At 46.2% G+C, this 14,850-nt stretch overlaps 5 protein-coding genes across 5 annotated transcripts; 2 read left to right on the top strand and 3 right to left on the bottom strand.

The window, feature by feature from the left end:
- Window positions 1-136: 136 nt before the first annotated feature.
- LAJ45_01895 (uncharacterized protein) lies at window positions 137-3,748 on the top strand (the record flags this gene model as incomplete). The annotated part of the gene is made up of 10 exons (XM_046111487.1): window positions 137-223; window positions 287-490; window positions 549-774; window positions 823-883; window positions 968-1,366; window positions 1,423-1,921; window positions 2,006-2,155; window positions 2,219-2,791; window positions 2,845-3,651; window positions 3,701-3,748. The coding sequence occupies 10 exons, from the start codon at window positions 137-139 to the stop codon at window positions 3,746-3,748; spliced, it is 3,054 nt and encodes a 1,017-aa protein (XP_045975431.1).
- Window positions 3,749-5,499: 1,751 nt separating this feature from the next.
- LAJ45_01894 (uncharacterized protein) lies at window positions 5,500-6,700 on the top strand (the record flags this gene model as incomplete). Its single annotated transcript, XM_046111486.1, has 5 exons — window positions 5,500-5,509; window positions 5,572-5,594; window positions 5,658-5,768; window positions 5,834-6,313; window positions 6,377-6,700. The coding sequence occupies 5 exons, from the start codon at window positions 5,500-5,502 to the stop codon at window positions 6,698-6,700; spliced, it is 948 nt and encodes a 315-aa protein (XP_045975430.1).
- A 314-nt stretch (window positions 6,701-7,014) lies between these two features.
- Window positions 7,015-8,504, bottom strand: LAJ45_01893 (uncharacterized protein; the record flags this gene model as incomplete). Its single annotated transcript, XM_046111485.1, has 5 exons — window positions 7,015-7,684; window positions 7,748-7,953; window positions 8,076-8,114; window positions 8,172-8,273; window positions 8,331-8,504. 5 exons carry the CDS (start codon window positions 8,502-8,504, stop codon window positions 7,015-7,017), a joined length of 1,191 nt encoding a protein of 396 aa, XP_045975429.1.
- Window positions 8,505-10,031: 1,527 nt separating this feature from the next.
- Window positions 10,032-11,610, bottom strand: LAJ45_01892 (uncharacterized protein; the record flags this gene model as incomplete). The annotated part of the gene is made up of 5 exons (XM_046111484.1): window positions 10,032-10,115; window positions 10,171-10,520; window positions 10,583-10,863; window positions 10,920-11,365; window positions 11,425-11,610. 5 exons carry the CDS (start codon window positions 11,608-11,610, stop codon window positions 10,032-10,034), a joined length of 1,347 nt encoding a protein of 448 aa, XP_045975428.1.
- Window positions 11,611-12,052: 442 nt separating this feature from the next.
- Window positions 12,053-13,925, bottom strand: LAJ45_01891 (uncharacterized protein; the record flags this gene model as incomplete). Its single annotated transcript, XM_046111483.1, has 8 exons — window positions 12,053-12,642; window positions 12,749-12,851; window positions 12,905-13,174; window positions 13,226-13,334; window positions 13,396-13,440; window positions 13,495-13,573; window positions 13,642-13,685; window positions 13,753-13,925. 8 exons carry the CDS (start codon window positions 13,923-13,925, stop codon window positions 12,053-12,055), a joined length of 1,413 nt encoding a protein of 470 aa, XP_045975427.1.
- Between the last annotated feature and the right edge of the window lie 925 nt (window positions 13,926-14,850).

The following is a 14,850-nucleotide window of genomic DNA, read 5'->3' as shown; positions in this document are numbered from 1 at the left end:
TCTCTCCTCCGTTCAGCTTACCTCCTCCACATCATCAGAGGACTCTCCCTGCGATGCGAAATAACCTTTTTTACCTCACGATTCGATAGGGATGAACTCCAATACACCCCCTCATCCACTTCGTGCTCCACCAGCAATGCCTTCCGCAAAGTCACAACGAATATACCCTCACATCAGCGATCTTCATGCCCGATCAGAGGGCCTCCATCCTACGGGACGCTCGGTAACTTTAATTTAGACCCTAGATACATGTATTTAAAGCCTGTCTAACCGGACCCGTGTACAGATCAAGTCGTGGGTTGACGAAGCCAAAGTCCACTGGCGGCAAGCAACATGGCATTATGAGTTTGGGAGGTTGGACTCGGCGTACTGCGATTTTATTATGGCCAATACCATCATATTAGAAACTATCCCGAAATGTGTAGATTATCCTACCTTTGTGTCTGGCCAACGGGGAATGGCTTACATGGAATGGATCAAGCTGAAAGAGGTAAATATATACCCTGGTAGAACAGATATCCTTCGACTTTGCTAACTGGACTCGAAAGGAATTAAAAGCAAAAACCCCCCTCTACCTCAAAGTAAAAGAAGAAATCAAGAAAGATAATGAGCTCTCTGGAGTTCAGAGTGCAAATGCCCAGCTTGAAGCCGAGAGGGTTGCGGAGAGGGTTAGAGCTACCCTCCATCCAGGGACTGGGGTATCCCAAGACATTCCACCGAAAACGAAGCCGGAAGTCCGAGCGAAACCAGAATACCTGTCAATGGGCAAAGAACGTAGGTCTAAATAGCTTATGTTATAAAAGACCCACTGACACGAAACAGATTCTCGAACAGGCTCTGGAGCCAAATCCCCACAGCTGAATGGTCAAGTGATTGTTCCGACGTATGGAAAATCTTCACCTAATGCTCTAGACAGTACCTTAGATTTGAACCGTCGGTTGGAGAGATTGACTACAACAACTTCTAGATCAAGTTCACCAGCGTCGCTCTCGCAGCAAGTCCCCACGACTCCGCCTACGGTCGTTCACGGTCCTCGAGAGATGCCGACAAAACTGCCTCCGTTAAACGTGAATGCGATGCCTACATTACCACCCCCCACTTATTCCCCAGCTACTAGTCATGGGGGTATGTTACCTTCGCGAAATACATCACTCCCTTCTACTGACGGGAATGGTGCGTCCCGCCAACCAAAGCCCAATTTTCCGAATGATACGATAATATCGGTGGATACTCTATACAATTATCTAAGCAAAGAGTCACAAGTTACAATCCTCTTACTAGATGTTCGTAGTCGAGAGGAATTTGATGAGGGGCATATCTACGCAAGATCGGTAGTCTGTATTGAACCTATAGTTCTTCGCGACGGGTAAGACTGAAAATGGCACTGGAAAAATATAATTCGATTATCCTGACGTCTTTTAGGATGTCCGAAGATGATTTGGATAGAAGCTTTGTTCTAGCACCATCAAAAGAACAAGAATTGTTCAGTGCAAGAGACAAATACGATATTGTGGTTTATTACGATCAATCCATGGCCAACAAAAAGTTTCTTTCTGGTTTGACACAGGACGAACATCAGATAGCTCTTCGAAGCTTGCATATGGCCATTTACGACTTTGCTTTTAGGAAACGATTGCAGAGGGCACCGATGCTACTAGTTGGAGGCCTTGATGCTTGGATAGAGTTGGTTGGGAAACATTCTTTGAAAACTAGCGATACCGCAGAGTTTGCAAAGTCGGAACCAACATCTAGGCCTTCAAGTCGGGTAGGAAGGCAATCTATATCGCTCGAAAAACCTCGCAGTGGTATTGGAGTCATACGAGATGCGTCACCAAGCGTGTCTGAGAACCGGTTGTCATTGGCCAAGAGGCGGCAGGATCGTGATCCCCAAAGAGGTTCCATGCCGCTGCCAGTGCAAAGGGTGAGTTATGGTAGGAAGCAAGAACCCACACCAGTCGACCCCATAAATATCGAAGAAGAGCAGAAATGGATGGAGAGGCTACAGAGGGAAAGAGAACCCCTTACTATCAGTGTCCCACCCGTATCTCCACATCCAGATGCCGATGTTGAATCAAAAAAGCGGCGGCGAGGAACTTCTATAGTCGCAGGGAATGACAACTTCCCGACTGGATATGTTAGAACAATGGAGGAATTTGTCAGTCTGCTATTGTTATATTTCTATCACTTAGGAGAAAAGTAGCCCTAACAAGCATCTTAGTTCCAACGGTATCCCGCACAACCGTCGATGTCCCCTATCCCACCAACACCGATAAGTGCTGGAACTCCAATAACTCCACGCGGGCAACACACGATCATCGACCACCCATTTTATGGGTTTACTGATGTCCGTAATCCAGACTTCAATCCCCCGCCCACCCCAATCAGACCACCACCTGCAGTTCCACGAAAGAGCTATAGCGGAGTCTCAGAGCGTCTTGCCCCGCCTATACCCCCGCCCCTTCCCCCTGCCCCTGAAATACCGCCGAGACCACCCAAAATCCCACTTATCCTAGATGGAGAATCGGGCTCACCATTTCGAACAATTGGGAGCATAAATATTGGTAAAACTGGATTAAAAAATTTGGGAAATACCTGCTACATGAACGCAATACTGCAATGCATGAGCGGTACAATACCACTATCGCGATACTTTTTAGATGGGAGTTACAGAAGTCACATCAACAAAGACAATCCGCTCGGATCTCGAGGAGTTTTAGCAGAGGCATTTGCAAGTGTGGTAAAGAACTTGTGGAGTGGTGAATACAAATTCATTTCTCCTGTAACGATAAAGGTTAGGCGCAAGAGATATATTCCCAAAAGGGATTTTACTGATGCGAGCCATAGGATGTGTCTGGCCGATTGAATGAAATGTTTAAATCAGATGATCAGCAAGATGCCCAAGAATACCTTGAGTTCCTATTGGATGGGCTGCACGAAGATCTTAACCCTTACGCAAATCGAACTAAGCTCAGGCCTTTGACAGACGAGGAAGAAAGACGACGAGAGACCCTTCCTCAGCAAACAGCATCGCATTTGGAATGGCAACGCTATATCCATTCGAACTTTTCGGTCGTCGTAAATTGGTTTCAGGGTCAACTAAGTAGTAGGCTCATGTGTTTAACGTGTGGTATCACTTCGACCACGTATAGCGGATTTATGTATCTCTCGCTTCCAATACCTTCGAAAAGGGGAGGATTTACCCTCGCGGACTGTTTGGAGGAGTTTGTGAAAGAAGAAGTACTCGAAAAAGATGACGCTTGGCATTGCCCGAATTGCAAAAAGGCTCGGAAAGCTACGAAGAAACTCACTATCACTCGCCTACCTCACATTTTGATTATTCATCTAAAGCGGTTTACAAATCGGGGCCTATGGCGGGATAAACTCAACACAATGGTCCAGTTTCCTTTAAAAGACTTGAATCTAACAAAATACGTACCACCTTTATTGCCTAGGGGTGCATTGGGCCCCAACGCCCCTGAACCTAGTGCCGAAGTGACGCCGCCTTTTATGTATGACCTTTACGGGGTATGCAACCATTATGGAACGCTAAACGGGGGTCACTACACGTCCTTTGTGAGAAATAATCATCAGAATGCTTGGAACCATTTCGACGACAGTAAGGCAAGCTTTGTTGACGATTCTGCAGTAGTGGTAAGCAATCTATTTATGTCACTCCACAACTCTTCTGATAATCATATAGTCTCGGAATGCATACGTGCTTTTTTGGGTCCGGTCAAATGTTATGTGATTATTCTAGAGGCGTTGGTGTTACTGTCTGTGAATAATTGGACTTCTGTTTACCTTGCACTAGGCACTGGGGGAAATTATATCCTTTGTCTAATTTCTTTATTCATTCTTATAACTTCTGCTGCCTGTTTGTCTGAACGTAGATTCTTTGTAGATATGTTTATGAGCGCATCATTACTTTATCTGTCTATGGGATAATACCAGAATACATAACTATGTAATATTTACCCTTCTAAACCTAGGTAATGGAGGATAGTGGATGATTTCGTTCACAATAACATCTTCGGGCAGGGGTATATGAAAGACAGCCCGGATCTGGGAACCTGTGATGGGCGTGTCCGTGGGTAAAAACGAGAATCCCAATGGTCAGTTTTCTTTGCGTAGACGTCTCTTTTTCTTGCCCTCAATATTCCGGTAGTTACGTGGGACGGTGTCTATGTAGTTGAAAATAGAAAAAGTGCCGAAGATCGTATACGCCAAGACCGAGTGATAGATTATGATCGAGACGTATACAATTTTACCAAAAGCACTTATACAAAACAATTCCTTCAAAAGGGAAGGTAATAATAAAATCTAGTGATAGAACGGCAAATACCTTATCGGGCAGTGAAGTTGGGTCCCAGCATTTTTTCCCCCTTGACTCCAGATCTTTCAGGTCTATACATGATCGTGATACCTTGCTGTCATAATATATATATTAGTTAGTGTCGGTGGGACTCTGAAAGAGTGGGGAAAAGCAACAGACTCTAATTTTTAACTGGTACCAGCTAGAGATACCCTGAACAGTCATTCCCGGTATTTGATGGATTGAATGGCGGAAATATTATGGTGTGCATTGACCATTTAGTTCACTTGATGATTTCCGCATTACAATTGGAGCTCGGTTCAATTCTTAGGTGCACTATCCCAGCAAGTATCTACATTGTGAAAAGCCACTATATATACATGTAGGTACTATATGTATATCATAAGCGGGACGATCTTTCTTTTGTAAATCTCAATCTCACTGCTATCCCATAATCCGGTGCTTAGATGCTGTCTATTTGACAGAATATTATAATTACTAAAAGAGGAAGGGTGGCAGCCGAATATGTGTGTGATCCAGACACAAGCCACAGCTGAAAATACGCCGTCCGAATCAATAGGCAGCTTTAACGGACTATGGGATAGCTACATTTAAGTTTCGATAAGCTCAAAAGGATTTTCCACTACACGTACATGTAATTCTAAGATATCCTACTCACCCATATCTTAATTATAACCTTCAACCGGACTACCAATCCTCAATCCTCAACCCCCGACCCAACGGGCCTAAGAACCCTTAATTTACGAAACTGTCCCACTGCCCGGTGACCCAAAACTATAAACTTGGCTTAATGGTCTTTCCTAGGAAACCAGGAAAGCGCCCCTTGTATCAACACGAATCCTAAACATAACTAGAATATATATCTCCGCATGTATGAAGCTTACAGTGATTGTAATTGATCGATGAAAGTACCGAGTCTTAACTACTCTACATGTAGGTACATGTATCGTCCTCAATACGGGAAAGAGGCAGAGCCTCAAAGCTTGGTTATGGCCCGTGCACAGGCTGAGCCGGGTAATTTCCGGGAAAGCTTTGAAAGTTACAAACCTCCAAACAACAATTGCCTCAGTTAAGCTTCGTGCAAATATTATCCTGCTCAAATCTATTCCTATACCTCCGCAACGCATTCACTGCATCCACCATATACCAGAAAGCGATAATTCACCATGGCGGCAGGTTTGTTGCCCTCATTGTTGGCTTTCTGCAGCATTTTTTACTAATCCCCGGTGCGCAAACAGAGCAACGCAGGCTCCTCGAGCAGGTAAATTCGCATCTCATGGCACTTACGCGTAAAATGAAGCGCAGTACTGACATATGTTCTTAGCTGATGGGTACGCCCAATCAAACAAACTCATCGGTACCTTTCACCGACCCGTCAGTTTGTCGGAGTTTTCTCGTAGGAACCTGCCCACACGATCTCTTCACGAACACCAAGGTATTTACGCCCGCCTCGCCGCCGTCGCTGTTATCATACTTGGCCAATTCTAATAAATATAATAGCAAGATCTAGGACCTTGCAAAAAGACGCACCTCGAAGCCCACAAGCAGGAATATGAGCGCGAAAAGAAGAACCGCGACTTTGGATATGAGTACGACTACCAGCGCGACCTTCAACGCTATATCGACGAATGCAATCGACGTATAGATGCCGCGCAACGCCGTCTTGATAAAACACCTGACGAGATAACCAAAACGAACTCGCTACTAAAGCACATTAGCGACCTAGACAGCTCCATCTCTACAGGACTACAGGAGGTAGAAGTACTTGGTGAACAGGGTCAAGTAGCAAGAGCGCTAGAGGAATACCACAAAGTTAAAGTCGCAAAACAAGAAAAGGACAATAAAGAAAAGGAATTGAAGCAGCTTTCAGATAGTGCAGGTCCGAGCGGCCATCAAAAGCTCCAGGTGTGCGATGTTTGTGGGGCATATCTTTCTAGGTTAGATAATGATCGCCGTCTAGCGGATCATTTTTACGGAAAGGTAAACAGCTAGTCATTAAACCGTACACGCTAAATGAGATACTAACTACAATCCCTTGAACAGATGCATCTAGGCTATGCCCAAATGCGAAACACCCTCAAGAAGCTCCAGGATGAACTTGTGAGTCGTGGTCCACCCCCGGGACATCATGGCGGAGGGGGGCGGGAATTTCGCTCGGACGACAGACACGACGGTGGAGGGTACAGCAGAGATGGGCCTGGAGGCTACCGCGGAGGCGGCGGTGGTGGGTTCAGAGGCGGGAGAGGCGGTGGTTATAGAGGGAGCAGAGGTGGTGGCGGAGGTGATGGATGGGGTAGTCGTGGTAGCTCCGGTGGCGGAGGAGGAGGGTATGGGAGAAGGGGCGGCGGCGGCGGGAGTGGATGGTAAATCCCCAACTGTCCTATCCCTTCTTATGTTCTTGCTTTCATCGGAATGTAATACTATCGATCCTTCTTGTCCCTTGTTTTTCTTTTCTTTAGCAAGATTTGGCGCACTTTGGGGGGTGGGTCGGTCTAGTTTTTCCCAGTATAATATCTTCCTAACTATGAAGAGGCTTCTTAAGCATGAATGACCCTTATGAAACATGTAGTAAACTTGAACAGATGAAAACTGGATGTTTCGAACCTCAAATCAACTCCGGGCCTGCAATTTAATATACCATACATAATTAATCGTTCAATGAAAAAACAATGTTTATAACATCAAGAAGCCGATTCAACTTGTTCCGCCCATGAATCCCCACCCACAGCAGGGGAGAGTGGGGTTAAATTATCCCCGACGTTGTATTTGGTATCCAAACCGCCTATTGCGGGAGACTTCTCGGGGGCCTTTACTTCTGAAGAAGCATTGTTTTCTGTAGAAGCTTTACCCTCTGTAGATATTTCTCCTTCTGCGGGAGTCTTCTCCTCTGTGGAAGGCTGGCCTTCCAAGCTTGTAGGTTGATCATTGGTAGGCGTTGCAAGCTTTGGGGCGGCTTCAGCCTGAGTTGATGTATCTGCAGAGGCATTGTCCTTAGATGCCGTGGGGAGGGCAGGCCATTCTTGTGTTGTATTTGAGTTCCTGGGCGCTCCTCTAGATGCTGCAGCCTCCCTGTTAGAACCCGAAGCTCCGCGGGGGCCACTGGGTGCACCACGGGGGGCGCCTGGAGAACCACGGGGACCGCCCGGAGAACCACGGGGACCACTAGGGGCGCCACGGAAGCCACGGCTAGCGGGTGAACCACGTGTAGAGTCGACGACACCCCCGTATGCACCTCTACGAAATTGTGAAGATCCTTTTCTGGGATTATAATCTTCCTCGGTCTTTGTTGAGTCCCATTCCCGACTATTAACCGCATTGAGTTTCCTTTGCCTATTCTTCGCTCGCTCATCGCTATCAAAGAGTTAGCAAGGTTTCCGAGTGATATATTGCGCGAATGACCGGTGTCAAACGTACTCCAGCTCTTTTCTACTCCTTTCTTGCTCAACCTTTTTCTTACGCTCAACAATTCGTTTAGTAGCATCCGCCTGCTTTCGCGCCTCTTCCTGTACCTGGAAAGAGTTTTCATCCTCTTCAGCCTTACGGCGGCGCTCAATCAGACGCTCGTTGTTGAGTTTTGCGCGTGCCATACGTTCCGTAAGCTCCTCTTCTGTAAGTTTGGCCTTTGCTTATTTTAGTTGTTGAAAAGGTAGGATTGGGGGGTAAGATATTATGAAAAATCGTTCGTAAACCAGCAGTAGAGTGAGAATAAATATAAGTGTAATTGCGTAGATGGCTCAAATACCTTCTTCAAACCACCAGAAAGGGTTCGATCCTGTTTTTGCTACCCAATCGATTGGTCTGTTAGATAAGCTTTATAGAGTCACTGGAGATCACTCACCTGTTTTGGGGCATCTTTGGTCTCTGCGGCCGGGCCCTCCGACGCACCTTCTACAATCTTTGCTTCTTTTGGCGGATTTCTTTGATCGACACTTCTCGGTTGCTTTTCTAGAGGTCAGCGTCGTATGCAAAGAGCTATAGAACAAAGTTCGCTGCATACAAGGCCACCTCTCCCACCGCTACCACCTCCACCTCCTCCGCCTCTATTACCCGAACCCTTTGATGGAAAAGCCCGTGGCTCAGTGGGCGCGCTCGGGGATGGATTCTGGGGAGGTGAGACCTCGGCTGCGAATAGGACATCTGCTTCACTGCCGGTCTGTGCAAAATTGTCCATAATTATTTGTGTGTACAGAGACGGATGGGAAATGAGAATGATGATTGAGGGCGGATTAGCTCCTTGTTGCTTATATGTATATATGTATGTGAGTAGGATGACGATTGGAGTTATGGACAGTCCTGCAACGACGAACGATTGATTGCAAGTGATGCGACGCGTCGGGTGCCTTAAAATGCAGTTGCGGGGTTGTGTCACATCCCTTTGCTAATGGAGGGGCTCCCTGTTCTGTTTACCCGGCCGTGGAGTACTGCTGTAGATTGTAGTACCTACATAGTACCTACATGCATGTAGTGTGGCCCAACACTTGGGGCTCTACATAAGGTAGGGAATGAGAGTGTGTACTACTCGCAAAGACCTAAAATTCGTTTAGATACACGATTTCACGGCCATGCCAGCGATGCCCGAGATCTAAATAAACTACATCACCCACGGCTACAGGCCTGCTACTTATTGTAGCTACATGTCTAATACATGTATGCACCCGGTACTGTCTTTTCGATTTTCTTAAACCCTGGCCCTGCATAGCAACCAGCCTACCCACCCAAACAACGGCATATGTACCTACATGTAGGTATATGTAATGCCACCCTCCAAATTTAAACATCATGTCAAATTCGTAAAATTCTTTCCTTCCGGTACCTTTAGAGACTGAACAAGCCTTTAAAGGCCTCTATACTGGGTGGTATTGATCGAGATATCGTTAATTAATGGGATTATATTAATATAGAGAGAACTATCATCATGATCAACTAACTAGGTATCAAAACATTAAATCGTTCTATTAACTGGGTAGTATTTTCAACGGAGTATGGGTACGTGTAATCAAGAGGTCCCCTCACTGGCGGGGGAGGGAGGGAGCTGAAGGAGGGGGGCTGTCTTGGAGATAGACTTCCGTCTCATGAGGAGATAATTTACTGGATCGAGGAACCAACAACTCGCGGTCGCGAGTTCGGCTACTGCTAGCATGCATGTACATGAGTCGGGATGCAGACGATTTATATCGCTTCGTTCGTCAGAGCAAAATCGGAGACGTACATATTAGGCCCACGATGGCGTGGTGATATGCAAAAACTCTAGCTACCTACAGACTGTACATGTGGAGACACCCGAAAAGGGCACAGGAAGGGATGGGAACACCATACAAAATCAGAAACAAGATTACGAAACACAATCACTCTTTAGAGTGGCTGCACCTTATTCTTTAATCTACTGACGTGTTCACTAGGTCGCTGGATACAGTTGAAACAAAAAGGATTTAAGGACTTAATGACTGCGAGAGTACAGTATATACCTTCATTACTCCTGTGGCATAGCTGGGTTGAGGTCACTGCATATACCACCAGCTACTACAGCGGCCCTCCTCTCACCGCTTCCCGCACGAAATCTTCCAATATCTGATACTGTTCATTCATTAGCAGCACAAGAATGCACAAGTAACGCCTGCACGAGTAATCCTCCCGCAATCCCCACCATTACCCTCAATTCCGAAGAAACAAGCAATAAAAACGTTAAATCAATATCGGTTTACTCCCAGTCCTCTTCACTACTTGCATCATCCGAATCATCCTCCAAATCATCGCCCTCCTCCTCTCCATCCGGTTTAGATATCTAGAAACTTTGTCAGAGTTGATAGCCACGAATAAATAGACAAGTACAAATATACCTTTGCTGCTTTGGGACTGCCTGTAGCTTGGCTTGGAGCCTTTGATGGTACCCCCGATACTACATCGTAGCTTGACTCGCTATCTGGTTGTGATGTTACATCAATAGAGTTTTTTGGTTTCAATAATTCTTCTTTAGGAATCAAGGTTTCCGTAGAGGCTGCCGGGGCAGTTTCTGTCTTAGCAGTCGGGGCTAAAGTGGCAGCTGAAGTAGCAGCTGGTACAGGAGAAGTAGTAGTGTGCTTCGGTGCTTCCTTTGCAGACTTGGGATTTTCATCGTCCGAGCTCTCCTCCTCGTCCTCCTCGTCATCCTCATCCCATGCCACTTCTTCCTCGTCAAGGGTAGTGGCACCTACCCAGTCAGCTACTAGCCCTCATATGAAGCATAAATTTCAATTATTATTCTATTTTTACCTTTGAGTAATTCCTTTCTCTTCTGTTCCTCCATGTCTAGCTCGTTTCTTAAAAAGTAATATCTCCTCCAGAAATCTCCGTATTGTACTAAATCCGGTACAAGTTTCTCCATTGTGCTCCTGAGTTCGGGATATTTATCTAGATCAGCGGCGATTTGTTCGGTTTTTTTATCTGCCGAGAAATCCTTTGACCACTCTACAAATGTCGGCTCGCTAGAATCTGTTTTAAAAAGCTCCAAGTTGCCATGTAAAAGATGGAGCTGAGCATCAAGCCTAGTCGAGCTATATGTCCCCTATTTTGAATACATCCCCTCTTAAGAAGATAAGGAATAACTTACTATATTTGTCTCTTGCCCTCCTCGCCTTTTTGCTCAAACACAACCTCCTTCTCCCCAGTCGCCTCATCACTTCCCTCCGGCGGCCGAATAGTAACAGCCTCCTTCAAGAAGTTGCCGATGTTTGTTCCGAACCTGAGTAGGTACTCATCGGCCCTGGCTTCGGCGGCCTCGATCTCCGAGATTCTCTGCGCAGCGCCCTTCTTTAATTTCGACAGCAAGCCCTCTTCTGCCACGGCCTTCTCGTTCGCTCCCGCCACAGCTCCATCCTTTGATGTCTCTCCCGTCTGTTGTGTTTTCTGAGCCTCCGTTGAAGATGCCCCGCTCTGGTTGATTGAGAGCGATCGAGTTCGACTAACTATTTCGGACCTGACGACGCTGAAGCCCTTTGAGGCTTGCTCTGCTCTTGTTGCGGCCTCCTTTTTCCCGACTTCGTAATATGATTCTCCCTGTTCATTACATCAATACCCGTCTCACTATTTAAATGCACATAGGAGCGAAAACAGACCTGCTTCTTTACAGTCCCGATAAAGCTTCCAAATTTTGCGCCCCATGGAGAAGCCGATATGGCCCTGTAAGCCTCCTGAAACTCCTCATTCAGCGACTCCTTCGGCCTCTCTGGATCTTTCCCTTTCCCATCGCTCGGGCCTGATGCAACGGTCTCCTCTTGGATGTGATCATATGCAAACTCCATGACAAAAGCCAAGTATTTCTCCTCTAAACGATGTTCTCGTAGGTGGGGAGGCGCGGATTGTTATCGGAAACCTAGCTCGAGGGGTAGTTACCGATTAGTGTTAGCGTTTAATTGCTTATTGCTGATTGCAACAAGGGCAGGTCTGGGCAGGGCAGGTTTAGGCAACCTGAGAAAGCTCTAGTCAATCATCTATGTACCTATAGTACCATATTGCAATAATCAAATGATTTTAACTAATAGTGAGTAAACATCCGAAATTGATTACAAAGAAAAAGAGAGAAAAAACGTAACACCGCCTCAGACTGCCTCTTATCCCTTCTTGGCTACCAATATCATATCAATCATTTCCCTCTGCCCTCACAAAGTCTATTTGCTGAGAAACGCGCTAATGAACAATTATTGCAATAACTAATTTTCCCTACATGCATTTCAATAAAAATATCTACTTCCATACGTTTCCGAATAGATCGTCCTGACCAAAACCGGTTGTCTGCACTGGTGCTCCTGATGTTGCAGCTCCTCCAGTGCTAAATGCGCCCCATTCATCATCCTCACTACTCTTTGGGGGTGCCATAGACGAAATTCCTACCACTGAAGTAGGTGGCTTACTAACGGATGTGGTTGCTGGTGAGCCCCATGCGTTAGAGGCAATGCTAGCACTTCCTATCGACGTCCCCCAGGCAGACTCATTGTTTGAGGCCGTAGAGATTGTCGCGGCCGGTGCAGCCCACGCATTTGCATCAAATGAGAACTGCGGCGTAGTTGGCTGTTTAGGGGTAGTGGCATTAGTTGCAGTCAAGTTAAATGCACTCATAGTGGATATGGCCGGTGCTGCCAGTGCAGGCGCAGGTGTCGAGGAAAAGTCAAACAAATCGTCCATGGCAGACGACCCAGTGGTCTTTGAATAAATTGATTGCTTTGTAGATGTCGAAGACCCAAAGAATCCATTGCTTGAAGTAGGCGATAGTTGAGAACCAGCCGAGGACTTCATCATCCCGGCTGTTAGGTTTGCAAATGGAGAAGGCTTGGGAGCTGTTGATTGAGCAACGGGTATGGTGGATATAGAGGGACCGGTACTTTGTGAAGAAAACCCAAGCCCTCCAAATGCGTCATTAAGATCTCCGAGACCTGAGGATACCGTATGCTGATGAACCGAAGGCTGTGACATACCAGAAAATGAAGAGTTCTGGGCATGTTGGGTCCGAGGCTGCGGCTTTGAGGCATATAGAGAGAGAATTGACCTATTGAGATCAGGCCGAGATGAGGCGGTGTTTGTTACTGGGTTTGAATTTACGGAAGCTGGGCGAGCTGGAGTCGGGTCCGACGATCCAAAAAAATCTAAGCCCAAAAGAGAATCGACTGGCTTTGTAGACTTTGGTGGAGCAGGAGCACTCTTAGGGGAAGGTTGATTCTTATTTCCCGGAGGTGCGGTAGTGGACCTTGGCAGCTCCATTGGAGAAAGATCATCGAAGAGGTTAATGTTTTGCTGTTGCTTCGGTGCTTGTTGCGGCGTAGGGGAGGATATTTGTCTGTTCTCCAGCTTCTGCTGAACAACATTCAAAGGCTTGAAAAACGAGTTAGTGGGAAGGAATTATGCACGAAAAGAATAAGCTACCAGATTGTCCTCTTCTCCAGAATCATCAAGGGTAGATGGGTCAGGCATTCCGCCTTCCATAACCCATCTTTTGGCATCATATTTTGTGCGTACGAAGTTTTCAATTTTCCTACTCTAGGTCAGATTTTTCGTCCAATCAATTTTGAGAATTCCCGACAAAAGGTGCGTACGCTTCTGACGGCACGTGTCCTGGCGCAAGATTCGCTTCCCAGTACCTGGTTCGATAGTTAATTACTATCATTTATAAGAGGGCGCCTAGCTATCCATACTTGTTCGCCTTAGTATTTCCCCATTTCAGCATGCTAGCCAACTGTTCATCTGTCCATGTGTCGAGATCCACAGACTTAACTATGATGTACATCAACATTAGTAACCACTAAAGTAGCTTCAAAGAGAGCTCTAAAGAAGCTCCATACCTTTGCTAATATGAGTACCCATGCCTCGATGTATGCCAGAGCACCTATACAGCTTCAATGTCAGCATCTATCCGCACTGACAAGCTCCATAACAAGGGCACTAGAACCGACCTAATACATATGAAAAGCCCCAGATTCCAGCTAGCCCATCTAGGAAGCTTATTTCTCTTGCAATCAGCGCATATCTTGTTTCCAGGCAGCTTAAGTAGTGATTTGATGACGGCCTGATTTGCAGCGGCTTTGTCGGCAGCTTTGGCAGCAGCAGGATTGGGGCGCCGAGACATGCTTAAGGCGAGACGTGGGAGAGAGATTTTAGGGGAGGGAGAGGTTCAAAGTTGCTGTATAAAGGTGCTGGTAAGGAGATGAGATGGAAATAAAGCGTGAAGTTTGATGATCCTTCAGAGCGTAGGAGGTTCGTCGTTAGTGTTGCCAGAAATGGGGTTGACCCTCCTTTTTTTTCCTTGTTTCATGGAGGGGACACCACGACGGCGCTGTGAGGATCATTTGGTAAGCAACTCCATATGACCTTGGCATCATTCTACAGACGAATGAGATAACTTATTAGTCAGCCTTTGTACTCACTGTTCCAGACAAAGCTGTAATACTCATTTCAAAACTACATGCATGTATGTACTCGGGGCAGGCAATAAGAACCTGAAAATGCAAGCTGCAAGCAGGTGCTCAATTTCGTGTAGCTTTTCGCCAGCCGCGAATCAGAGGTTGTTACCATCAAAAGTCATTTTCAGGTTCTTCTTACCTGCCCCGAGTAGAAGCTTTTGATGCAGGCATGTAATAAATCACTGAGGGTCTCACACAAAAGCCAGTCACCGCGATTATAATAATAGCCTAAAGGTTCACCTAACTGAGTCCTAACTAGTATTGTACAGTAGATACATGTACCTACACAAACATGTACGTACCGGGTGTTGAGGGTAAGTGATCAGAATCTGATAAGTGAATGTTGCGGTGAATACGTGTATTTGTCTTATCAGATTCTAATCACTTTTCGCTACACCCTAGTACTTACCTATACCGCTTTATGCGGCTGAAACAAGCATTCTGGTAATACTCCACATGTGGTTTTTGTCCATAGTCAAGTACTCAAGTTGTAGTAAGCAGCCTGTCAAAGACAGACTTTAGTAAACGGTTTTCTGGGGTACCCTTGTGGCCGCAGCCGGGAGCCTTTGAAAAGGGTGTCTCAGGAGTGGA

Source organism: Morchella importuna (assembly GCF_003444635.1).
Source record: "Morchella importuna strain M04M26 chromosome Unknown Morimp01GS003, whole genome shotgun sequence".
Lineage (NCBI taxonomy): Eukaryota > Fungi > Ascomycota > Pezizomycetes > Pezizales > Morchellaceae > Morchella > Morchella importuna.
The sequence above is the reverse complement of the archived record's forward strand: the minus strand, read 5'-3'. Positions and strand labels throughout refer to the sequence as shown.